Source organism: Rhinoderma darwinii, chromosome 4 (genome assembly GCF_050947455.1).
Source record: "Rhinoderma darwinii isolate aRhiDar2 chromosome 4, aRhiDar2.hap1, whole genome shotgun sequence".
NCBI lineage: Eukaryota > Metazoa > Chordata > Amphibia > Anura > Rhinodermatidae > Rhinoderma > Rhinoderma darwinii.
In genome coordinates, this window is record NC_134690.1 from 183,586,454 (window position 1) to 183,614,126 (window position 27,673).

Sequence of the window (27,673 nt, forward strand, 5' to 3'; positions counted from 1 at the left end):
CACCAAAAAGCACAGTTTAAGAACTGCACAGTTTAGTTGAATCCTAGGGTTCTTAATTTTCAAAACCTACTGTCAAATAAGAATTCCACTAATTACCAGATTTTAGTCCAAAATCTGTCTACGTCAAAAATCGACATAGAAATGGTTGCAGGGATGTAAATGCAAATAAAAAGTTCTTTTCTGAACAGTGATGCAAATGGCCACAAGAGGTATAAACATTTCTCAGCAGAGAGACACAGTCACTTTAAGGGTATGTTCACACGCACGGTTTTCAGACGTAATTCGGGCGTTTTACGCCTCGAATTACACCTGAAAAAATGGCGCCATTACGCCTACAAACATCTGCTCATTGCTTTCAATGAGTTTTACGATGTTCTGTTCCCACGAGCTCCAATAACGTCCATAAAATACACCGCAAAAAACGCAAGTAGTTACAAAAACGTCTGAAAATCAGGCGAAAACAGCTCCGTAATTTCATACGTATTTTGCTACTGCGTGTGAACATACCCTAAGGGCTAGCTCACATGGTGGATTTTGTGTGGACGCTCCAGCCGCACAATCCGCCGTGGAACTATTCATCCGACAGCATGAAGATTCCTCCCTCCCATTGACATCAATGGGAGGTTTGGGTGGAATTCATCCCAAGATTGGGCAGGATGCTTCATTCATTAAAATGAATGGGAGGCGGAATTTTGCAACGAAATCCGCCAGCAAAATAGCTCCATGTGAACATGCAGAAACCCAGAAGAAGGGGGGGGGGAGGGGCACAGACGAGTAAAAAAATGCTAGGAGTAGTCAAGGTGGCTAGTCTCCTATCCCAAGAACAGAATAACGGCACCAGGACTTCAGAGTAGATGAAACAGGGTGGATTTATTCACCTCAAGTGAGCGAAGTTTTGGTTCGTTACAGAACCTTTCTCAAGCTAGTTCTCAAGATCTATTCTATGGTTGCTCTATATATATATATATATATATATATATATATATATATATATATACATACACTACCGTTCACAAGTTTAGGGTCACTTAGAAATTTCCTTATTTTTGAAAGAAAGGCACAGTTTTTTTCAATGAAGATCACATTAAATTAATCAGAAATACACTCTATACATTGTTAATGTGGTAAATGACTATTCTAGCTGCAAACGTCTGGTTATTAATGCAATATCTACATCGGTGTATAGAGGCCCATTTCCAGCAACCATCACTCCAGTGTTCTAATGGTACATTGTGTTTGCTAACTGTGTTAGAAGGCTAATGGATGATTAGAAAACACTTAAAAACCCTTGTGCAATTATGTTAGCACCGCTGTAAACAGTTTTGCTGTTTAGAGGAGCTATAAAACTGCCCTTACTTTGAGCTAGTTGAGAATCTGGAGCATTACATTTGTGGGTTCGATTAAACTCTCAAAATGGCTAGAAAAAGAGAACTTTCATGTGAAACACGACAGTCTATACTTGTTCTTAGAAATGAAGGCTATTCCATGCGAGAAATTGCCAAGAAACTGAAGATTTCCTACAACGGTGTGTACTACTCCCTTCAGAGGACAGCACAAACAGGCTCTAACCAGAGTAGAAAGAGATGTGGGAGGCCCCGCTGCACAACTGAGCAACAAGACAAGTACATTAGAGTCTCTAGTTTGAGAAATAGACGCCTCACAGGTCCTCAACTGGCAGCTTCATTAAATAGTACCCGCAAAACGCCAGTGTCAACGTCTACAGTGAAGGGGCAACTCCGGGATGCTGGCCTTCAGGGCAGAGTGGCAAAGAAAAAGCCATATCTGAGACTGGCTAATAAAAGGAAAAGATTAATATGGGCAAAAGCACACAGACATTGGACAGAGGAAGATTGGAAAAAAGTGTTATGGACAGACAAATCGAAGTTTGAGGTGTTTGGATCACACAGAAGAACATTTGTGAGACGCAGAACAACTGAAAAGATGCTGGTAGGGTGCCTGACGCCATCTGTCAAGCATGGTGGAGGTAATGTGATGGTCTGGGGTTGCTTTGGTGGTGGTAAAGTGGGAGATTTGTACAAGGTAAAAGGGATTTTGAATAAGGAAGGCTATCACTCCATTTTGCAATGCCATGCCATACCCTGTGGACAGCGCTTGATTGAAGCCAATTTCATCCTACAACAGGACAATGACCCAAAGCACACCTCCAAATTATGCAAGAACTATTTAGGGAAGAAGAAGGCAGCTGGTATTCTATCTGTAATGGAGTGGCCAGGGCAGTCACCAGATCTCAACCCCATAGAGCTGTTGTGGGAGCAGCTTGACCGTATGGTATGCAAGAAGTGCCCATCAAACCAATCCAACTTGTGGGAGGGGCTTCTGGAAGCATGGGGTCAAATTTCTCCCGATTACCTCAGCAAATTAACAGCTAGAATGCCAAAGGTCTGCAATGCTGTAAAAAAAAAATCATTATTTCTAACCTTGTCAATGTCTTGACTATATTTTCTAGTCATTTTGCAACTCATTTGATAAATATAAGTGTGAGTTTTCATGGAAAACACAAAATTGTCTGGGTGACCCCAAACTTTTGAACGGTAGTTTATATATATATATTTATAAATAAATATATATATATATATATATATATATATATAGGGAGGTTCTTAGTGCACTAAGAACCTCCCTATTTGTAGGTAGATTTAGCTTTAGTGCATATCTATTTATATTTAGTGGTTTAGGTGGCATTAGTGTTGCAGGGTGCTGTCGCCATTTTTTTATATCTGCTGTATATCTGCAGTCATAGGTGTTCTTGCACCTGCGTATTTTGTATCATTTAGTTGGAATGTGCTGTTCAATTTTTGTTTTGTTTATGGGATCCATATATGTGGGGTTAGTGACTGCCTCCACTTGTTGTTCTTGCACTCCTCCCACTCTGCCCTGGGTGATTTTAATCAGTTCAATGCTGGATCCTACCATCCCCAGGTATATATGTAGGCTTAGTCCCAGTTCTGGGTGTATGTGCAGCGTAGGTTCCCACCTTACAGAGGTCGCCTTGTCGTGGCAGGTGGGCTAACACTTTTTGATCAAAATGTGCACTAAGAACCTCCCTATTTGTAGGTAGATTTAGCTTTAGTGCATATCTATTTATATTTAGTGGTTTAGGTGGCATTAGTGTTGCAGGGTGCTGTCGCCATTTTTTTATATCTGCTATATATATATATATATATACATACACACGATGGTCTCTCTGGAGAAAAAAAAAAGGAACATTACTCAGTGTAAACGGCGAAGCTTTCTTTCAGTTTTGGTTCAGACAAAATATATAAGTATATATGTCAAAGGTTTACAGTCCAGTACAAACATGAGTAATCTGATTATTATTATTATTAATACTAGAGACTTGGTCACAGTTCCTTTCTATGGCAGCTCAGTCCAATATAATGACTTCTGCTAAAGAGGGCCTTCTCAGCTTGGCTCACTGAGGTGAATATGTATATCTTCACATGAGGGTTACTCACGGTTTGACGCTGCACAACTCTGGGGACGAGGTTGTATGCAAAGGAATGTGACGTGAAAAATACGGAGTTGGTTCTGTAACAGCCTAGAGTCCACATCCGCTATAAAACGGTCCAGTATCATGCGCTCTGCTTCTGCAGGGGCTAGGGTGTCTACCGCTCCTAAAAACCTAGTCTGATCTCAGTTGGCGACTGGAGTTCAAATTCTTTCTTCAGTCGGGTGAAGATCTGGTCCACGCTGCTTTTTCGGTGGATGGCCAGGAGCGCACTTCCTCAGCAGTTGGTCCTTCAAGCTGTCCAAGTAGAAGCTGCACCTACTGAGTAGGAGAAAGGCAAACAATCTCAAGTGTCCTTAACATCTTCCCGCCGCAGCCCTTTTACAGATTTTTATTTTAGTTTTTTCCTCCCCACTTTCCAAGAGCCATAACGTCTTTATTTTTCTGTCGATATAGTACTATGAGGGCTTGATTTTTGCGAGACGAGTTGTCGTTTTTCGTAGCACCATTTATTTTGCCATATAATGTACTAGGAAACGGAAAAAAATATATTTGTTTGGTAGAAAATGAAAAAAACAGCGATTCCTACATGTTTTTTTGCGCGCCGTTTTTACGGAATTTACTCTGCAATTAAAACAACATGTTAACTTTATTATGTGGGTGAATACGATTACGGCGATACCAAATATAAATAGTTTTTTCTATATTGTACTACTTTTACAAGTAAAAACCTAAGTGTAAAATATTAAATTTATTTTGTGTCGCCTAATTCCGAGAGTCATAACTTTTTAATTTTCTGTCGATTAAGTGGTATGAGGGCTTATTTTTTGTGGGATAAGCTGTAGTTTTTAATAATACCATTTTGGTGTACATGCGACAGTTTGATCACTTTTTATTTAATTTTTGTGGGAGATTAGGTGACCAAAAAATAGACATTCTGGCGTTTACAATTTTTTTTTACAGCGTTCACCGTGCGGGTTAAATAATGATATATTGTAATAGTTCAGACTTTTACGGATGCGGCGATACTAATTATGTTTGTTTATTTATTTTTTTACTATGCTCTAGGGGGAAAATGGGAAAAGGTTTTTTTTTTTACTTCTAATATTTTTATTTTTTTTTACACAAATTTTTTTGTTTATTTAACTCATTTTTACTTTTTTTATTAGTCCCCCAAGGGGATTTCAACCAGCGATCATTAGATCGCTTGCACGATATACTGCAATACTAATGTATTGCAGTATATCGTGATTCTGACAGGCTTCTATTAAGCCCTGCCGGAAGCAGTGCTTAATAGGTGCACAAAGATGGCGGACCTGGGGGCCCTCATTAGGTCCCCAGGCAGCCATAGCAACCATCGCCACCCCGCGATTGCATTGCGGGGGGTGCAATGAGCTGTTAGAGGGGGTCGCCCCCTCTTTCTAACGATTTAAATGCTGCGGTCGCTATTGACGAGTTAAACAAGCGGGATCGCGCTCGAGCGCGATGCCGCTCGTTACTCTGAAGTGTCGGCTGTAACAAACAGCCGACACCTGCATCGTATGGAGTGGGTTCACTCAGTGAGCCCGCTCCATACTTCCCCTACCCGACTTTGGCGTATGAATACGTGAAATGTCGAGAAGGGGTTATCATCTTTTCCCTAAATGCCGTGAGGGTATGGGGGTTGCCTCGTTAACTTGGCAAATTGGAGGTCCCAATAGAAATTGGCATTCCGGTAGGTATAACTGGAAATGGGACAGAGCCAAAGCTGGAAGCCTGAGTAGCGGGGTTTCCAGCCGTTGGCAATGATGAGGCACTGATGCCAGGCAGCTCAGTAATGCTGGCATTAAACATGTCAGCAAGAAATTGAGGTACTGTCGCTTTAAGAAGATGGGGGTGGCTGTCACTTCAAGAAATGCAAATTGATGCAGCAATACAACCACTATAGTAGTATGCTCCTCTTCTTATTGGCACTGCTGCAAACAAGCTATTTCACAGTAAAACTTTGGGTGGCTGCCACTTGTGAATAATAGCTGACACAGTGATGGCAGCAGACGGCTGAAGACAGTGGCAACCTTCGGAGGGTCTCTGCAGCTAATGGCTGCTGCATCTCACTGTTATATAGTTCCAATGAAGCAATTTCAGATGGCATTTGGGGTTGCTATGGGTTTTCTATAGCAGTGCTGCTGGCAATAATGTCACAGTAGGAGGGATCCCTTAAGCAACTGAGCTGTAGCACTCCCTGATCGGCTGTCTTGTGTTGCTTCGTCCAGTAGTACTCACAGTTTTGGGACTGAAATGTCTTTCTTACAGTCTCTGTAGTGACAAATATGGCTGTAGCACTGACTTTTGACTTATCCAAAATGGCATCTCCCTTAAAGAGAATCTTTCACCTCCCCAGACATGTGAAGCTGAGTGCAGCATGTAATAGTCAGGGCTTCACAAACACCGTCTCACTTGAAATAATTTTTCTAACTTCCTCCGTTATTTACATATCGGTGCCGTTATATTTGGCGCCCGATATGTAAATAAACCCCTGAATTGTCAATGGAGCGTTTATATCTAACTAAATGGAAAGGGGGCGTGATCGCTTCGCTCTGACAATGTCCAATCAGCTACGGACAGTGTCAGGGCGGCTTGCGCTGTGTTCCCTCCCGCGAAAACACACACAGGCTGGTGGTTCTGCAGAGAGCGCGCTCTCAGTCTTTGTGTGTTCTCGCGGGAGGGAAAATAGTGCAACTCAGCTGCACATGTGTGGGCAGGTGAAAGTTTCCCTTTAACTGCTATGAACTGCTATGAACTCCAACAGAGGGTTGTTCAGGTGCTTTTCCATTCCCCCTGAAACAGAAAGTAGGAACCTTAGTTCAAGTTGTATTCTTCTTCAGCACTTTGAGTCCTCTGGCCACTAGGTGACATGGCTCCCGAAACCATCACTGACTGTGGAAACTTCACACTGGACCGCAAGCAACTTGGATTGATGCCTCTCCACTCTTTCTCCAGACTCTGGAATTTTGATTTCCAATGAAATGCAAAATGTACTTTCAACTGAAAACAGGACTTTGAACCACTGAGCAACAGACCAATCCTTTTTCTCCTTAGCCCTGTTAAGACGCTTCTGACATCTCTGGGTCATGAGTGGCTTGGCACAAGGAATGCGAAAGTTGTAGCCCATGTCATGGATATGTCTGTGTGTGGTGGCTCTTGTAGCACTGACTCCAGCCGCAGTTAACTCCTTGTGAATTTCCCCCAGATTCTTGAATGGTCTTTTCTTTACAATCTTTTCAAGGCTGCGGTTATCCCAGTTGCTTGTGCACCTTTTTCTACCACACTTTATCCTTCCTCTCAACTTTCCATTAATATCCTTGGATACAGCACTCTGTGAATAGCCAGCTTATTTAGCAATGTTTTGTGGCTTACCCTCCTTGTGGAGGGTGCCAATGACTGCCTTCTGGACACTGTCATGTCAGCAGTTTTCCCCATGATTGTGTAGCCCACTGAACCAGACTATTGGACCATTTAAAGGCTTAGGAAACCTTTGCAGGTGTTTTGTGTTGATTAGCTGATTAGAGTGACACCATGAGACTACAATCTTCAACTTTTACCCAATATTCTAATTTTCTGAGAGACTCAACTTTGAGTTTTCATTAACTGTGTCATGGAAGTCAATGGCTCAAAATATATTAGACTGAAATTTAGACGAGTGTTCCAACAGACACTCACACCAGGCACTTTATCCAGCATCCTAAACAGGATATTTCATACCGATATATATAGAGAGAGGAGAAATAACACACAGATGCTGAAGGTATGCTCAAAATACTCCTCTGGGGGTTTATTTCCAAACTCAATTATAATAATATCATTCAGGGGGAGTGTAGGCTTGAGGTTAACCAATCAGAGGCAATGTGACAATATTTCTTATTCAGCCAATTACAGACATACGATACATTCCAGATACATCATTATAATTCTTCACACATCAGGTTTACAGGTGCCTTATCTCTCTTGGCAAGAATATTCCTGTAAGATGGGGGAGGCATTCCCACAAGCATATTTGCCGCCCTCCCATCTTACTCCCTGTCCCTTCTCTGCAAGCTTCGTATGGGAACTAAGGTCAAAGATAACTAACTAAGAAACATCCGAAATCAACATTAACATACTTGTCTTAAAGGAGCAATGACTTTATTATTCACTACAAAAGAACCAAGATGGGAACTCCAGACAAGATGGCCGCTGCAATAAATTAAATCATTTAAACATTGTTTTAATCACTTTCACATCATGTAAAGAATACAAAATGGAGAATACATTTCTTAGTAATTTGGCATCCTGCTTGTTAATTCATAATGTACTTTATACAGAGAATATAAGCAAATAAACCCCCCTTTTTCTCATATTAAATTACAGAAATTATATATTATGATTATAAACCTCAAACAATATATCAATAGGGCCACAACTAATAATATAATCCCATCACCAATGTCCGGTTTGGGTATAGAGTCCCACCAGTGCATTGACAAGTCCTGTACATCATCATCCTCTTCTATCTTCTGCTCTTCACTGACTGTCACCCTTAGGGTAACCCACACAATTGTGGAGCCAGACTGTACGGTTGTGTCCAGTGGGGGATTTATTATTACCCCCTCCTGGTCACTTACTTATTAAAACACTTGGATGCTGCTAACGGGGTTCACTCAGTTTTTTTTTTTTGTCTTTGCTTTACTTTGACCTTTGCTGATGTCATCAGGACTTGGATTGGTCCTTCCCATCTGTCAGACACACCGTCTCTTTTAGTGTACATGACCAGGATGTACTGTGAGCCTGGGGTGAGTTCCCACGTAGACGGATTAGTGGAGTTTTATTGTGACTACCACAAAGCCTCCGCATCTGTCCTCTTCCTTCGGTAAGTTGCTTGTCTGCACGGCTGCTTAGAATTGTGACACTGCCGTCTGTTCAGGAAAAGTGCGTTGTATTGGCTCAGGCTGCGCCTGCCGCATCTCAGTGATGGAGTTCATCATGTTAAAATCTTTTCGTTCATGTTTACTGACACTTGCTGGGGACCTCCAATCCTTGTCAATTGTTAAAATAAATACTAATCTGGTGATAATATCATCTACATAATATAAATATTGTTCTAAGTACATACAATAACAATGTCAGGCCATTAACCCCTTTAGGACACAGCCTGTTTTGGCCTTGTGGACACAGATGATTTTTTCAAATCTGACATGTGTCACTTTATGTGGTAATAACTCCGGAACGCTTTTACCTATCCAAGCGATTCTGAGAGAGTTTTCTCGTGACATATTGTACTTTATGTTAGTGAAAAAATTTGGTCGATAAATTCAATATTTATTTGTGAAAAACTTCAAATTTTAGCAAAAATTTGCAATAATTAGCATTTTTCTAAATTTAAATGTATTTGCTTGTGAAACAGATAGTAATACCACACAAAATAGTTACTAGTTAACATCCCCCATATGTCTACTTTATGTTTGCATAATTTTTTTTCACGTACTTTTATTTTTCTAGGACATTACGAGGCTTAGAACTTTAGCAGCAATTTCTCATATTTTCAATAAAATTTCAAAAGGCTATTTTTTTCAGGTACCAGTTCAGTTCTGAAGTGGCTTTGAGGGCCTTATATATTAGAAAGTCCCCATAAATCACCCCATTTTGAAAACTGCCCCCCTCAAAGTATTCAAAACCACATTCAGAAAGTATTTTAACCCTTTAGGCGTTTCACAGGAATTAAGGCAAAGTAGAGGTGAAATTTACAAATGTCATTTTTTTTGCCGAAATTCATTTGTAATAAAAAAAAAAATCTGTAACACAGAAGATTTGACCAGGGAAACGCAACTCAATATTTATTGCCCAGATTCTGAAGATTTTATAAATATCCAACATGTGGCCCTAGTGTCCTAATGGACTGAAACACAGGCATCAGAAGCAAAGGAGCGCCTAGTGGATTTTGGGGCCTCCTTTTTTTAGGAATATATTTTAGGCACCATGTCTGGTTTGAGGAGGTATTGTGGTACCTAACCCAAAAAGTGACCCCATTTTGGAAACTACACCCCTCAAGGCATTTTTCTAGGGGTATAGTTAGCATTTTGACCCCACAGTTTTTTTGCAGAATTTAGTGGAATTAGTCTGTGAAGAAGAAAATCACCTATTTTTCTGTGGAAACATAGAATTTTTTCATTTTTACAAGGAATAAAGGAGAAAAAGCCGCCCAACATTTGTAAAGCAATTTCTCCTGATTACGGCAATACCCCATATGTGGTCGTAAAATGATGTTTGGACCCACAGCAAGGCTCAGGAGGGAGGGAGCGCCTTTTGGATTTTGGAGCGCAGATTTTGCTGGATTGGTTTTCAGTGCCATGTCGGGTTTGCAACGCCCCGAAGGGACCAAAACAGTGGAAACCCCCCAAAAGTCACCCTATTTTGGAATCTACACCCCTCAAGGAATTTTTATAGGGGTATAGTGAGCATTTTGGCCCCTCAGGATCTTTTTTAGAGCTAAGGTGACCAAAAAACAGCAAATTTGGCGCTTTAAATTCTTTATTTATTACAGCGTTCACCGGGCGCAATAAATTACGTTTTAATTTATTCTGCCTGTAGGTACGATTACGCCGATACCATATGTGTATAGTTTGCACAATAAAATTAAGTTTCTATAAAATTATTTATTTTCTGAGACACACTATTCTGAGCCGTAACTTTTTTATTTTTTCGTCAAAAAAGCTGTGGGAGGTCTTGTTTTTTGCGGGACGGGTTGTAGTTTTTATTGGTACCATTTTGGGGTAAATGCGACTTTTTGATCACTTTTTATTCTATATCTTGGGAGGGGTGGTGACCAAAAAATAGCGATGCTGACAGTTTTCCGTTTATTTTGTTTGCTGCGTTCACCGTGCGGAAAATTTAACATTATAGTTTCTTAGTTTGGGCCGTTACAAACGCGGCGATACCAAATATGTGTACTTTTTTTTAACGTTTTCATTTTTTCCCTATAATAAATGACTTATTATAGGAAAACAAAACCTTTTATTTTTACACTTTTATAAAACATTTTTATTAACTTTTTTTTACTTTTTACACTTTATATTTTTGTTTATTTACTTTGTTTTTACTTTTTACACTTTCTTTTTTTTACCTGCAGCTTTGATCGCTGCTAGAATACATTACACTACCTAGGTAGTATAATGTATTCCAACTGTCAGTGTGACGTCACAGTCACTCTGACAGTTGGTCTACGAGGATCAGCAGAGGCTGGTCCTCATAGGCTGACATACATGGCAGACCTGGGGGCCGTTGTCTGGCCCCCGGGTGCCATCACAAGCATCAGAAGCCCCCACGATTGCATGGGGGCTGCTGATGCGCTACAAACCCGCTACATGCGGAGATCACAATCGAGCCCCGCATGTAACGGGTTAATTGCCGAAATCAGCGGCGATGAGCCGCTGATCGGCAACACTGGAGAGTGTCAGCTGTCGGAGACAGCTGATCTCGAAGTTCCCGATGCACACTGTCGCCGACAGTGTGCATCGGGAATGGCACAGTGACTTTCTGTCACTCTGACAGGAAGCCTATCAGGACCAGCCGAAGGTTGGTCCTGATGAGCTTCCGTCCATGGCAGACCTGGAAGCCATTGTTTGGCTTCCGTTTGCCATACTAACTATCGGCAGACCCCGCGATTTCGGACGGGGGTCTGCCGATATGCTAGAAACCCCTAAAATTCGGCGATTGCACCCGATCGCCACATTTAAGGGGTTAATTTGCCTAAATCAGCGGCAAAGGACCGCTGGTCGGCAAGAGGGGAGTGTCAGCTGTCGGCGACAGCTGACCTCCCGGTTCCCGGAGCACACTGTCGCCGACAGTGTGCAACGGGAATAACTCAGTAACTATACGTCCTCGTGCGGGAAGTAACCTCCCGCAACGACGGACAGTTACGTCCTGGTGCGGGTAGGGGTTAAACTAAACCAAACACACACCTTTATATAAGAAAAACTTCTCCGACCCTATGAACAGGGCACCTAGAAGATGTGTAGTTACTGGGTACATTGTATTTGCACTTGGTGTTACACTTTTCAGCAGGATTTGTACCTTGTTTTGAGCTGATTACCTCGAACAGCTCCTACTCACAAAGATATACACAGATTCCACATGTTTTTCTGACAAGTGTCTCAAACCAATTTTTCTTACTCTAATTTGTATTGCATGGGAAGGCCTCTCTCAAGATCCCTTCTCTTCGTGGGAGGCGGGTATGATAAGGTTGGCATCGGTCTGCCAGGACAGTTCTGTAGGCAAATCAAACAGCTCTAACAGAATTTAGCAGCAACAGCTGTAAAACCTGGGACATACCAATTAGATCTTCCCAAATCTATCCTTGCAGTCTTGAGGCATATGTGAGGTCACACACCATCAATACAAGTGCCATCAAGAGTGCTTTGGGTGCTACCGGTTTACCTTCCTTTATCCTTCCACATTCTGTAAGAATCTGGTTTTCACGCCTTCCGCTCCCAATTGGACTCTTCCTGTGGAGAACAATCTTTTTCATAATCATTAATTGATCTTAATCAGATAATTCAATTGAAGAAAAGCATTAACAAATAACATCTTTACATTAAACGTTCGCATTGAGCAGTAACTAGAAGTGATACATGAAAACTGATTTTTCTTCTTTATATACAGACTGCACAGAATTTTCTGCTCTAAAATTTTCCTTTCACAACAAAAAAAGTTTTCACATGGGAATATCCTACTGCCATACCTTTTATCTGATGCCTCCAATAGTCCAATACTAAGGCACGCTGGTCTAGAACTTTACAGGTCTACACATACGAGCACATTTCCATACACACCTACCTTGAGTAGTTGTATGTTCTGCAGTCGCTGGGACGGGTAATCTGGCCAGAGTGCACTTTTCATAGGTGCCTTTGCTGTTTTACCTATGTCATGCCATGCGCACATCATGCAGGCTGCTACAAACCTAGTGGTGGCATTATTGTATCCAGGGACAAGCCAATTTACTGATACCTGGCTGCACATACTCTTGTTTTCAGGTCTGTTTTCTCTTGCTCTCTGAATTGGCTTACCCGATGATCCAATAAAGTTCCTACTACCAATGGGCCCATAATTGTGGGCGATGCCAAAAGCGTACCTAGTGTCAGTGTAAATGTCGGCCGTCTTACCTTTTGCCAGGTTACAAGCCTCAGCGAGCATCTCCAGCTCTGCTCCTTGAGATGAACACAAATGGTGAGAGTGATTTCTGGATGATTTACCTGGTGCATCGTATCCTGTCTTGTACATACTGTATATGATGAAGTGTCTCTACATTACAAATTTACATTGGAAACACATGTCACTTATAGATAGACTATTTCAAAAGGGTGGAGTTTTATTTTTCCATATTCATCTGATAATCCAGGACACTTATAAATCCCACCCTCACCAGGTCCTGTAAATACCTGATTAATACAAAAACAAACAAATTATGTTACTGAAATCTGGAATAAAATGAATAATATTCAGACAAATGTTTTTGTTTTTACTTCTCCCCATCTAAATCTGTAAAGACTCATCTGTGGGTGACGTCACCTCGGCCTCCTGGGTAAATTTGCTGATGGTGGATGGTCTCTTACACAATACCTCATATTGGGTGGAGACTACAGCACAGCATACCCAGTGCCATATTTACCATTCTGGAAGGATCTGGAACCATCTATACAGAAATTCCTCAACATTTAGGTTACTGTCATACACATTTAATCTGGATTACTCATTGGGGTTTCATACACATTTTGTAGATCTCCTAGAACCAAATTCATTAATTCAAAACAAAATAAAATACAAAACAAAATTGTACCTGATCAGTCCCCTCACTACTCCCTCCTATTTGGACTCTGCAAAAGTAATGTAGCAGGGTTCAAATCTACATATCTCAACATAATAAGGGCGGGCACTCTATCTGGGGGGCACTAGTTTGGCCCCCTGTAATACACAATAGCCTTGGACAAAAATGACTTTCTCCTGACAAAAATACATTTTATCTTTAAAATAACTTACAACCATTTACCTGTAAAACATCATGCATTTTCAAAAATAACATTCAGGTAGTACTATAGCACGTGCCTGCATGTGTGAAAACAAAAACAAAACAATTGTAATTATTTATTCAATAAATCAGAAAATAATATATCTTTTTAATATGAATTACTGCAAACCAATGAACTATATATGAGAGTAGGGAACAGTGGGGGTACATACATTTTGAAGACCCCTTGTCTCACAATATCTGTATTTTAATTCACTTGAATCAACATCAAAACATTCCAACATTAAATCTTATCACATCATAACACATAAATATGCAACGTAACTTTTATCTTTTTGCAGACAAATTCAGCCTGCTGTAATATTTTTCTCGCTTGGTGTAGTCGCGGCAAAGATAAGAAACATTCCTTTACACAGAGGAGAGGAACTGATTTTAACCCCATACATAAGACACTAAAATTTTTAGACATTACCGCTGTTAAAAATAAGAGCATACAATATAGGTCTGCTTTATTGTGGCCACTAGTTTCAAACTTCACACATGTTACATTACACACATGTCTCACACATCACACAGATGTCACATCACACTTGTTCACATTATACTCCCCCCGTTCTGACACACATTAGTCACTGCAATGTACCTGGCTGCTTCGTTTTCTTCACTCTTCCTATCAAAATTTACACCTGTTTTCAAATTGTTCTTTCTCACATCAACTTACTTGTAACCACCTGTAATCACTTACTTTGTCATTAAGGCGTGATTTACACGAGCGTGTGCGTTTTGCGCACGCAAAAAACGTGGCGAATCACGCAGTTCGCACGGAAGTGCTTCCGTGCGGCATGCGTGGTTTTCACGCACCCATTGACTTCAATGGGTGCGTGATGCGCGAACAGCGCACAAAGATAGGACATGTGGTGATTTTTTTTCAGCGGACTCACGCTGAGCAAAACTCACGGACTGTCTGCATGCCCCCATAGACTAATATAGGTGCGTACGACACGCGTGAAAAGCACGCGCGTCGCACGCAAGTATATCTTGCTCGTGTAAACGAGGCCTTAACGTATGCCTTGTTACTCCTGGCCATCCACCGTCCCTTTCTCAATTTTCCACAAACCATTCTATTTATCACATGCAACAAACCATCTTACGGCTGCCAGCCTCTATAACAATTTTTTTTACAGTGTGTTATTTTGCCTTCACATTCTTCCAACATCACAAGATCCAACTCCCATCACTCTTTAACATTCTTAACAATTAAAGCCCCAGCTTCTTTTGCTCATTCTACTATAATGATGGCCGGGACCCATGCCACAAGGCTGTCCCGCATTTTTTGTCTCATTTTCTCCTGACCCCATGGTCGGAGAGCAGTAGGGTGATTTCCGGTAAATCCTCCACCTCCAGGCAAACTGGCCACGTTTGCCGACAGATATCTCAGACCAGTCTATCTCCTAGACTGTCTTACCAATACGATATCAAAAGTCGTTCCTCCAGACATTCTAGCAGTAGGATATCCTTTCCTCTGATCCCTCACTGTATTGAACATCAAGAACAGACAAAATGCTGCTAATGAACAATTGCAAGAGCAAATTCTTCAACACAATCAACATTTATGAACCTCCATTGAATCAAACAGGAGTTGGTCACATTCATTTCAAATATCTACAAACCCCTCACTGCCGGGATATAGCTTTTGGTTCATACAGAAGGACCTTTACAGATAGTATTACGAGCTGGCAGTGTGTGCTAAAATTGTATCAATGATTATTCAAAACTACATTCAAAGTTTTCCCTGTTGCACTGGATTCTCCATTATAAGGACTTAACCATTGACTACAGGATATTATTCACAAATATCCAACTCTTCTGTCACCTACAAACAGTCAGTACCTCCCAACTATAATCCCAGAGCAAACGGGTAACAGAATAACTATTAATCCTCAACGATTTTACACAACAACTAAATAACAAATGACACACTACAACAGAGCAGAAAACACAAGTTTTAGTTTTTTTCCTCACTGTCCAAACTACAATCCTTTCATTTCAAAAACTTCACATGTGAGTTACAACTTCTCTCCGCCATGCGCTACGTCATTCCAAGGGGGGAGAGGTCTTATACTTCACACAATTTTTTTCTGGTTAACAATATATTTGCTGGCAAAAATTCTCTCATGTCTTTCATATCAACAGTTCAAGATCACGTACGCACCTGCAAACTTTCATCACACAAAAAGTTTCAACATACCTTTTTGGATCCATCTTTCATACCACTTCTGGATAAAGGGCCACGTTCAGAAGATGTGACGTCATGACAGCTAAATTCCGCGGCTTATGCAATACATGTGTGAATGGTGTAAGAATAAGCTCCTTACCTACCGCAGTTTTTTGTAATTCACAGATGTAGAGCGCAAGACCTCTCTAGCGACAGCTATCTAACATGCAATCTCCCGGGTTTTTACAGCACCATTACTGCAGTGGAAGTCAATGGCTCAAAATATATTAGACTGAAATTTAGACGAGTGTTCCAACAGACACTCACGCCAGGCACTTTTTCCAGCGTCCTAAACAGGATATTTCATACCGATATATATTGAGAGAGGAGAAATAACACACAGATGCTGCTGGTATGCTCCAAATACTCCTCTGGGGGTTTATTTCCAAACACAATTCTAATAATAATATTCAGAAGGGGTGTAGGCTTTAGGTTAACCAATCAGGGGCAATGTGACAATATTTCTTATTCAGCCAATTACAGACACACGATACATTCCAGATACATCATTATAATTCTTCACACATTAGGTTTGCAGGTGCCTTATCTCTCTTGACAAGAATATTCCTGTAAGATGGGGGAGGCATTCCCACAAGCATATTTGCCGCCCTCCCATCTCACTCCTTGTCCCTTCTCTGCAAGCTTCGTATGGGAACCTAGGTCAAAGATAACTAACTAAGAAACCAACATTAATATACTTGTCTTAAAGGAAAAATGACTTTCTTATTCACTACAAAAGAACCAAGATGGGAACTACAGACAAGATGACCGCTGCAAGAAATTAAATCATTTAAACATTGTTTTAATCACTTTCACATCATGTAAAAAATACAAAATTTGGCATCCTGCTTGGTAATTCATAATGTAATTTAATATGGAGAATATAAGCAAATAAACCATCCTTCACAACTGTTAGCCATAATCATCAACATTAGAAGAAAAAAAATGCTGGAAATATATCACTCTGTGTGTAATGAATCTATATAATATATGAGTTTAAGTTTTTGAATTGAATTACTGAACTAAATGAACTTATTGATGACTTTGTAATTCATTGAGAAGGACTAGAATATCAAAGGTTTACAGACCAGTACAAACTTGAGTAATCTGAGTATTATTATTATTATTATTAATAATAATAATAATAATAATAATACTAGAGACTTGGTTACAGTTCCTTTCTAGGACAGCTCAGTCCAATATAATGACTTCTGCTAAAGAGGGCCTTCTCAGCTTGGCCCACTTAGGTGAATATGTATATCTTCACATGAGGGTTTTCACGGTTTGACGCTGCACAACTCTGGAGACCAGGTTGTACGTAAAGGAATGTGACGTGAAAGCCACAGTGCACCCACTCCGGAAAAACCATTAACCCCTTAATGATCAGCTTATTTTAAACCTTAATGACCAAGGTATTTTTTAAGTTTTTCCATTGTCGCATTTTTATTTTTGCGTCAACATAACTGTATAAGGTCTTGTTTTTTACGGGACAAGTTGTATTTTCTATTAGCACCATTTTGAGGTACATATTATTTATTGATTAACTTTTAACAACTTTTTTTTGGGGGAATAGAAAAAACCCAGAAATTTTGCCAAACTTTTTTGCGTCCTAAATCTATGCCGTTTATCGTGTGGTATTAATAATACAATAACTTTATTCAACGACACCAAATTTGTATCGATTTTGTATGTTTTACTACTTTTACAAAGTAAAAACGTTTTTTTTCCAAAATTCTTTGTTTTTGTATCTCCATATTTGAAGAGCCATACATTTTTTATTGTTCCGCCAATGCAGTTATATGAGGGCTTTTTGTTTTGCAGGAAGACTTGTCGTTTTTTTTGGTACCATTTTGGAGTAGATGCGACTTTTTGATTACTTTTTATCACATTTTCACAGGATTCACAGAAAACAGAAATTTTTCCATAGTTTTCTATTGAATTTTTTACGGCGTTCACCGTGCGGGTTAAATAATGTAATAGCTTTATAGTCTGGTTTGTTACGGACGCGGCGATACCAAATATGCGTAACTTTTTTACTTTATTTTGTTTTTTTTAATAGTAAAGCAGTTTGTAAGGGGAAAAAGTGGGTTTTTCATTTTTTTTTTCAATTTTTTTTTTTATTTAACTGTATTAAACGTTTTATTTACTTTTTTACTAGTCCCACTAGGGGACTTTAATATGCGATCATCCGATCGCTATTATAATACACTGCAATACTTTTGTATTGCAGTGTATTACTGCCTGTCCGTGTAAAACGGACAGGCATCTGCTAGGGCATGCCTCCGGCATAACCTAGCAGGCATTCACTACAGGCAGACCTGGGGGTCTATATTAGGCCCCCAGCTGCCATCGGAGACACAGACACTCGGTGATCTTATCACCGGGTGTCGGTGGGATGAGAGGGAGCTCCCTCCTCTCCAAAACAACTCAGAAGCGGCGCATCTGAGGGGTTAAACGGCTGACATCGATACTTATATCAATCTTACACATTCTAGCAGGGATGCCCCCAGCTCTCAGCTACATCTGTCAGCTGACAGCAGGAATATTTGACAGCTCCCTGCTCCGTTTATTTATCCTGATGCAGCCCCGTTAAAAGGCTTATGCATCAGAATAAAGCCCATTAGTGGCCGCCGTGAAAAGGCGTATTGGCCTGTTATACAATGACAACACATCCTCAGCCACCTGACAACTATTACCACAGCGGCTGGGACATGGTTGCAGGGCACTACAAAAATACGCTAACGCTTCAACAAAATACAAAAATGCGGCAGATTCAGGCAATGCAGCAATGGTGGCTCACCAGCTTGGTTCCTTTGGACAGAGCACAGGCTCCTCCCATCCACTTTAGGCCTCTGCCCTTTTTAGCAAATTACGATCATGGGGAGTCCCCTGGCAACTTCCACTCGCCTTTCCCAGCAACACAATCACGGGGGAGGCTCGTGGAAACTTCCAGACAACTTTCTCACAGTCTCTTGCTTGTGAGGATGCCCCCTGCAACTCTGGTCGCTGACCCCTCTGAAGGCGAAGGCGCCCAGGACAAAGCATACACTTAGGCAGATCTGGCACCTGCTTACCCACCCATAGTAGATTGTTCCCGCTGCCATGACTCTCACAGTATGTGGGGAGGCTCCTCTCCTCGTCCCTCACTGTCAGCCTCTTTTGCTTGGTGCCAACAGCATTCATCTGCTTTCAGGGCTGCAGCCCACGCACTAACTCCGTCAGGCGGGAACAGCCACTTTTTATTAATTAAATGCCACCTCCAGTGTGAGGCACACAGTGTCACCACACTGTAAGTGTTCTCACAACTATAAGGGTGCAGAGAAATCCACTCAAGATGGCGCTTGGGTCTTTTCTCCCAGTGCCAACAAGAGGTAGGGTAAGCAACCATTACTTAAGCAGTCGTAATGGCTTGAGGACCTGCAGGCTATCAACACATGTGACCACAGGTCTTTGCACATAATAACCCAGTACAACATCATATTAATGCAGCATGGTCACTAGGTGACAGTATAGAAGCAAAACAACATCACAGCATTTATCATGAATAAAGAGCATTTCACACTCAAATAAGGACAGCATAACATCAGCAGTCTCTATAATTATTCTCCCATATCTGTACCTAGAAGAAAAATCAGTTAAACATGTATAACACCATACATTTAAAGCAACAGTAGCTCTTTCACTGAGGTAGGGATACTCCTTAAAATAATACAGAATCAAAGTTTTGCAATGGCCTTCACAGACTCCAGATTTGAACCCCAATTAAAAACCTGTGATGTGTGGTGAAGTGGGCAGTCTACAAGCAATGACCCAAGAATATCAAGGAACTGGAAATATTCTGCATAAGGAAAGGTCTAAGATACCTAAGCAATTGTTCCACAACCTTCTTAAAGTCTATGGACACCTTTAACACGGAAAAAAATATTTTTATATGTAAGTGGTTACCTTGAGTTAAAAAGTTTCAGGCTGAAATCTTCATTACTCCATTCATTTTCAGACGTTCTAATATGCAGTTACCAACCTGCTTCTAGTTTCAGACTTCTCATGTCGATGTGTCCCTCGCAGTAATACATCGATGTAAGGTCTGTGATTCTGGGGAGCTACTTCCTTTACTAGCTCTCATGTATCAGCACAGCTTCATCTCTGTACTGATTTTTTTTTCTTTTAATACAGCTCCTGAGGGAACTCTTTTGTCTTCTGCTGACAGAAACTACGGCTGAGAAGTGTTTAATTTCCCTATCCCTATAAAGTCTGCCATGGGTGCCCTGCTTTCTCTCTACACTCATACACATCCTGTGTGATCTATTCCTCTTCACCCTGCAAACTGCCTTGTGTGTGCTCTCCTTCCTATCTAGACGCTGATACAGTGCAGTCTGTTTATTCTGCCCTTCCAGAAACTTTTATGTCTTCCCCTCCTCACATAATTAGCTGCAGTGTACAACCTTCAACCTCTCTCTGCTGCTAACAATTACACTTGCATAAGGGAGGGGGAGAGTAGAGAAAGCCCAGAGCATTGTGCTGTTGGATCTTTGTCAAAAACAGCAGGACAACCATCTACGTACAGAAGTTACACAGACTTTACTGCAGCAAAATGGTAGAAATTTTTAAGTTTGCTTTTAGAAAGCAAATAAACAATAAAAAAAAATCAGTGCAAAAGTGCCCATAGCCTTTAATCATTACAGAAAGCTACTCCGTTCTGCTGTTATTTCCAGGAATTAGCAATTATAATAATGGGGTGCAAATATCTATTGTCATTGCATGTATGATTTATTTAATATATATATTTAATTCAGCTTATTCCCATAATGGGTGCCAATAATTTTGAAGCTGATTATATATAAAAAATTAATTTTTTATGCAATTGCTATAACTTTGAGGCCAGTTTCACACACAGTGTTTTCCATGGAATTTTTGGCATCGTTGGCAGATGTTATTTTAAAGAAATAAAAAAATGTCTACAAACACATAGGGTTCTGGAACTTTGTCCAAAAACACTTAAAGTTGTTCACTACCGGATAGGTCACCAGTACATGATCTATGGGGGTCTGACACCGTTAAGCTATTCCTGCCGCCTCCAGGCACCGGACTACATGCTGGAAGCAGTTGACTCCGGCCAAGGAATAGTGGCCGAGCTGCAGTACTGCAGCTCTGCAGCTCGGCCGCTATGCTATGTATGGAGCCAACTACTTCCGGCTCCGTACATCGCATAATGGGCAATGACATTCCGTGCCCGCAGGCCACCGGAGCGGCTGATCAGTGCGGGGTCCGGGTGTCGGACCCGCACCGATGATATACTGATGACCTATAGGTTGGATAGGTCATCAGTTGTAGACAACCCCTTTTAAGGGTAGGATGGCACTAGGCATAAAGGCTGGATATTCCGCAATGAATTTAATTGTGGCTAATCTGCAGCGTATTACAGTAGCAGCAGTGTGGGTGAGATTTTAACAAATCTAATCCACACACAGCGGGAAAAAAACGGCAACATTTTTTTTTCATAAATTTACCTGCGGTGCATTTTTTTAAGCCGCAGCATGTCAATTAATGCTGCAGAATTGCTGCTCTTTTGTTGTGGGTTTTCCCCATTAAATTCTATGGGGAAGTAAAATCCGCAATAAAGAGCTACGTCTTTCGACTTTTGAGGCGGAATCGCTGTGATTCCGCCGCAAAAATTGCACGTGAGGAGAAAAAATAATATTTTTTTAATCTAAATTAATAAAATAACTTATACTTACCCTTGGCCATTGTCCTAATGACGCTATCTTCTATTCTGAGCGCAGCCTGGCCTCCTGGGATAACATTTCATCCCATGTGAAGTTTTTTTTACATTTATTATAACGCTGAAAAAGGAAGGTCTTAAAGGGGTTTCAAACAATTGATTTTGATAAGGTTTTGATGCAATTTATCTAGACATTTTTATTTTGAGTTCTGTTCCTATAATTGTACATTAATTCATACAAATTTGAATGCAGAAAATAAATGTTTTTTTGTGATGTTACCAGTTTACTTATTCCACAACTGATTCAGTTAAAGGGGTTTTCCCACGAGGGACATTTATGACATATCCACAGGATATGTCATAAATGACAGATAGATGCGGGTCCCATCTCTAGGACTCACACCTATCTGTAGAACGGGGCCCTTAATTTCCGACCTGATTTCTCGCTGAGCTACGCTGTTTTCGTAAGCCCTATTGAACTGAATGGTAGTTATGGAAACAGCGTAGCCTGCATGCTCCGCTGCTTCCGTAACTGCTATTCACTACTATGGGAGTTACGGAAACAACGTAGCTCAGCGAGCTACGCTGTTTTCGTAACTCCCGACCATGAAGTCAGGAAGTGGCCGGGAGTCAGCGATAGCAGACCAAGCTAGAACGGGGTTTAGGGGGCCCCGTTCTAGAGATAGGTGCAGGTCCCACCCTGTGGATATGTCATAAACGTCCCTCGTGGGAAAACCCCTTAAAATACTATAGTGAGATCTGATGTTTAATTTTAATATATTGTTTAAAATATCTTATTTGTTTTTGACTATAGTAATGCTTGTTGAATTCTGTTTTGTTTTAGGGTTTTTGGAAAGTTTGCTCAGACAAATGACAGGGAAACAGTGTATGCTTGGTTTACATTTTCTCATTGGTTGGTGTATGCTAATAGTGCAGCTAATCCAATAATTTACAACTTTCTTAGTGGTAAGTTCTTCTTTTTACTCGGTTCCTCATGAAATTAACTAATGGACTTTAATAAAGATGGGTTGAGAATAATCATTATTTTATTATTATTGAAAATGTTTATGTAATGGCGGGGTAGGGAGACAGACAGGTGAGCCCTAATCTACCCACCACTCAGTCCCTGCCTACTTGCAACGGCCCGTCCTAAGCGACGGCGTACAACTGGGCGATGGTCCCTATGCTCACTAAGTGCACGACAGACAAACAGACAAGGGTACACAGAAGCTAAGGGAAATGGGGCTGTTGCCCACGGCAACCCCGTGAGCAACAAGAATAGTGAACGAGCCGAGTCAAACCAGGAGTGGACGAGGTACAAAACGCAGAGCAGGAGAATAGTGAACGAGCCGAGTCAAACCAGGAGTGGACGAGGAGAATAGTCAGTCAAGCCAGGGTCAATATGAAGCAGAAGACAAGTAAGCAGCAGCAGCAGAGCCAGGAAACAGACTGAAAGAATCACAGGCAAAGGAGGAGCAGGAAGTGAAGGTATAAATAGACAGAGGGCGGGAGCTAGCTCCGTCTGGCCAGGCTGTGATAGGCTCTCGCACTCCTCAGCCTCCCCGACTGATTGCTGGAAGAAGGGGTCACTCGACCAGACTTAGGAGCAGGTGCAGAGTGAGTAACCACGGGCGTCGACACAGAAGCTGTGTCAGGCAGATCCTTTACAGTTTAATGTACTTAATTAAATAGTATTCCAAAGTCGGCATCCCCTTAAAGTATAGATTAATTACATGTCATGTTCACACGTAGCGTAAACACTGCAGAATTTTAGTACGGATTTTCTGTGCAGAAATTTTGCTGCATTTTTGCAGTAACAATTGACATGCAGCGGAATGATATTCCGATTAGACATTATTACTGTCAAAGTGTCAAAAAGCGTTACATTCAATTATATATTATTTCACTGCCTGATTGAACAATTAAAATACTTTTAATATAATATTTTACTTATTAAAACGGGCTCTCTAGCCACTAAACTAAACAGGCGCAAGCCGGCAGAACAGGAAAGAGGCTTAAGGTGTCCGGGTGCGATATAATGTATACACAGCTATTCGTTCATAGACACCTAGACTCTATTAAGTTATAATATGTTGTCCTGATTCCCTGCCACAAAATTAGTGTCCCTAAGCGTTTCAACACCAACTATATGATTGGGTACATAATCAGGGGTCACATATAGTTTTCACCATTCAGCCGGTAAGCACCGGTTTACGGAGGCTGTACTGTCCAGGACATCAGGATGACGTTCATGATGTGGATTAGAGGTCCGCTTCTATGATGCCAACCGATGGGAGAGGCTTGGCTTTTATATATCTGGCGTGTTCCTGGCACGTGTGCGGCCAATAAACCAGCGTCATATGCACGCCGGGGAGTCTAATAAGCATGAAAACGTGGCTTACTGGCTGAATGGTAAAATCTATATGTGACCCCTGATGATGCACCCAATTATATAGTGGGTGTTGAAATGCGTAGAGACACTAATCTTGTGGCAGGGGATCAGGATAATATATTATAACTTAAGAGAGGATTAGTGTCTATGAACGAATAGCTGGATATACATTATATCGTACCCAGACACCTTAAGCCTCTTACCTGTTCTACCTGCGCCTGTTTAGTTTAGTGGCTAGGGAGATCATTTTAATATATTGTAAGATATAATAAAGATTGGAAAATATAATAATTTAAGTATTTTAATTGTTTAATCAGGCAGTGAAATTACATTCCGTTTAGACTTTCAATTTCCTACCACTTTTTCTGTGGATTTTCCACACAGAAAATCTGGTCAGAAATTCTGCAGTCTTTACACAATGTGTGAACATGGCTTAACTGTGTGCCCTTTGTGAGCATAACATAAGGTAAATTCAAACAAGCAAAATATAAGACTAAGGCTTTGTTCACATCGGCGTCGGGATTCCGTTCACGAGTTGCATCTGAGCTTTCCTTCAGGGAACACATGAATGGAATCAAAACTGAAAGAAATATAAACCATAGGTTTCTGTTTGCATCACCATTGATTTTAATGGTGACGGATCCGGTGAAAATGTTTTCCGTTTGTCACCGTTGTGTACCGGTTCCGTCTTTTTGACGGAATGAATAGTGCAGTCGACTACGGTATTGATTTAGTCAACACGACGGAACCCTTACACAATGGTGATAAATGGAAACCATTTGCACTGCATCCGTCACCATTGAAATCAATGGTGATGTAAACGGAAACCTATGGTTTCCGTTTGTTGCAGTTTGGATTCCGTTCATGGGTTCCTCTGAAAACTCAGACGGAACCCATGAATGGAGTTCCAATGCAGATGTGAACAAAGGCTAAGATTGTTAAGTTAGTATGTTCTTTCTTTTGTGTTTCTCTTGCAAACCCAAAAAAGAACAACGAAGTGCTGAATAGCCAAGAAGTAATATAAATGACTCCCTCCTCCTGCTCCCCCTCCCTTCTCCATAGACCTGTATAGGCAAGCAGTGAAGTGACACACATCCACCCTCTTCAGCCATTCAGTTCTGCTCTGTAACAAGGAATGGACTTTGCTTGACAATAGGGTGGGGGGGGGCAGATTACAGGAAGGTAGACACCTAGTGGGAGTAACTTCACACAGAATTTGCATGGATAAAACAACTACATTTTAACAGTAAGTAAATTACAAAGTTGATCTATTTTAAGTATACCATTAGATTAGCATGGGCTGTTTGATAGTGTCCATTTAATGCCAAAATTGGGTGGGTCCTGAAGAAGTAACATTAGCAGTCTTCTATTGTCAAAATCACCTTTTAACTGGAATTGGGTTGCTCATCTCATGTTTTAGAAATATTGTTATCTATAAAAATGTACAGTGGAATAAATGGGGACATTTTTTAGGGCTAGTTAATTAAGAGAAGTTTTTATTGCTGCCTGTATTTTCCTATTTTCCTTTCTCCCAACAGCCCAGCACTTTTAGGGGTTTATATAAGGCAACCTGTTACCATTTTTTTTTTTAGGTAAATTTAGAGAAGAATTCAAAGCGGCCTTTTCATGCTGTTGCCTTGGAAACAACAATAATCAAGATGAACATCTAACTCGAGGAAGAGCCAGCACTGGAAGTAGAAAATCACTTACTACACAGATCAGCAACTTTGATAATGTGTCAAGAATCTCAGAACATGTTGTCTTAACGAATATCAGTAGTCTGAACACAAGTGGTACTGGACAAATGCAAAACTGGTAAATTTTCGAATGAATGCAAAACATCGAAGTTTGAGCTTGGAACGAAAGTTGTTTCTTCTGATATGCTGAGAAGATAATTATCTCTATTACTTCTAAATTATAGATACAAATTTTAAGAAGCCATAATTTTAAAATGTAGGATTATTTTATGTGCCCAATATAACAGCAAGTTCTTCTTCATATAATAAATCTTTAATATTAAAACATTCGAGTGAATAAAAAAAGTTATATCAATCTACATGGTTTGTATTAAAAAATGACAATTGAAGTAAACTTACAGCCCAGGGACAGGCAAAGGTGCTCCGGGGCCCTGGGCAATAATGGTCATGTGCCCCTTACCATCACAGTAGCTGTAACACACTTGAGAAGGTTTGCGGTGCTGCTTCAATAGTCAATCCACCCCTGTTATAGCCATTACTTTCTAGATCCCTAAACATTATTGTACTAGGCCTATCCAAGATACACAGATTTGTCTAAAGTATGTTTTCAGCTTTGTTTAATATTATGTGACGCAAACCCTTTTGCATGTTAAAATACTCAATCATTCTTATCTCTTATGTCATAATGAAATAGTTAATTATTTTTCTTATCTGAATTAAGTAGTTCAGAATCTGCAGCACCTATTTTAGAATTCTAGTGAAGTTTTAGGTTGAGGCCCCACGGGGTACTATTAATGCGGCCATGATTTGGATGAAAATGGCACCAGCATGCTGTTCGCCACGGTTTTAAAATTGATTGTTAATAGCTGCACGGTATTGCAGGTAAAATAGCTTTTTACCTGCAAAATCGTGCAGCCATAAGGTTGTTTTCGTTATTTCTTACCCTTCAGCCTTACTCAGATGATCCAACGAGTCATGGTTTATCAACAGTACCAATGCCCCAAAAATAGGCTGAAAACACATCATAACTAGGTACACTCCTGGGTCCCCTATTGCAATACTCATAAACTCTAAATAGTAGTGACATCAAACTGTTCAGAAGGAAACTATTTTGTTATGGCTTTCATACGGACTCAAATGAGAGGTGATGTCTCGGCTCTTATATTTGTTGAGTTTTTCCCAAGTTCACGCTTGAGTAAGATTCAACAAATCTAAGAATTGTCCTTTCATTGTGTCACCTGGAGTCCTAGGTATGTCCTCTACGATTAAAGAAAATTTTTTATGCTACCAATATTGTCAAAACTATTAACAAGATACACGTTTCTGAGGGCTTGTCATTCCGGCATTGCATAGTGATGAGTGTTTATCTCCTTGAGGATTTAACATTTCCAAATATTAAGTGGGTGGGAATCAAAGCACTGTTAAAGTGAATCTCAAAGTAAAAATAAAATAGCATAAAATGTCAGAGTCGTTAACTATGTTTGTAATTATGGACCCATTCTCTCAGAGTATGCTGAACCTAACAATTGATGCCAAAAGGTTCGGATGCAGGGAACTGTGACGAGTGGGCAAAATCACACATATAATCTGTAACGTTAACTTCGCCCTTTGGCTGAAGACAGTAAAAAGAGATATATTGGCTCAAATAAAACATGCTTTTGGCTTTCCAACATAATCTCTAGGGATCCACTTTAAAAAATCATTTTACCTGGATGTCTGTAAAACCCAGCATAGTTTACAAAACCATGGTAACGGCTCAATCGTCGTCTAATCAGATCTTTTTTGCAGCCAGAAAAATAGAAATTGCTAGTCAAGAGCACAAAAACTTTATTGTTGTGGACAGCAACCTTTTAGATTTTCAGTAAGGGCAGAAAAACTTATAATGTGGTACTAGAAACATAGATATCATGAAATTAGATATTGTTCGGTTGAGGATCAGTCCATTTCTTTTATGATACTAGTGATACTTCAGTAAAGAACAGAACTCTATATGCCATACGTTAAAAGTATTGGGACACCTACACATTACACCAGCTTTTATGACATCCCATCGAAATCCATAGGCATTAATATGACGTTGGTCTC

General features: G+C 40.5%; 1 protein-coding gene across 1 annotated transcript in view; it reads left to right on the forward strand.

Annotated features, from left to right (window-relative positions):
* HCRTR2 (hypocretin receptor 2) overlaps nt 1–26,237 on the forward strand; it is a 145,717-nt gene extending 119,480 nt beyond the window's left edge. Inside the window, exons 6-7 of the mRNA XM_075864134.1 lie at nt 22,344–22,465; nt 25,484–26,237. Coding sequence (XP_075720249.1) covers nt 22,344–22,465; nt 25,484–25,710 — 349 coding nt within the window. The 3' untranslated portion in view covers nt 25,711–26,237. The remainder of the gene's footprint in view (nt 1–22,343; nt 22,466–25,483) is intronic.
* Nucleotides 26,238–27,673: the final 1,436 nt, after the last annotated feature.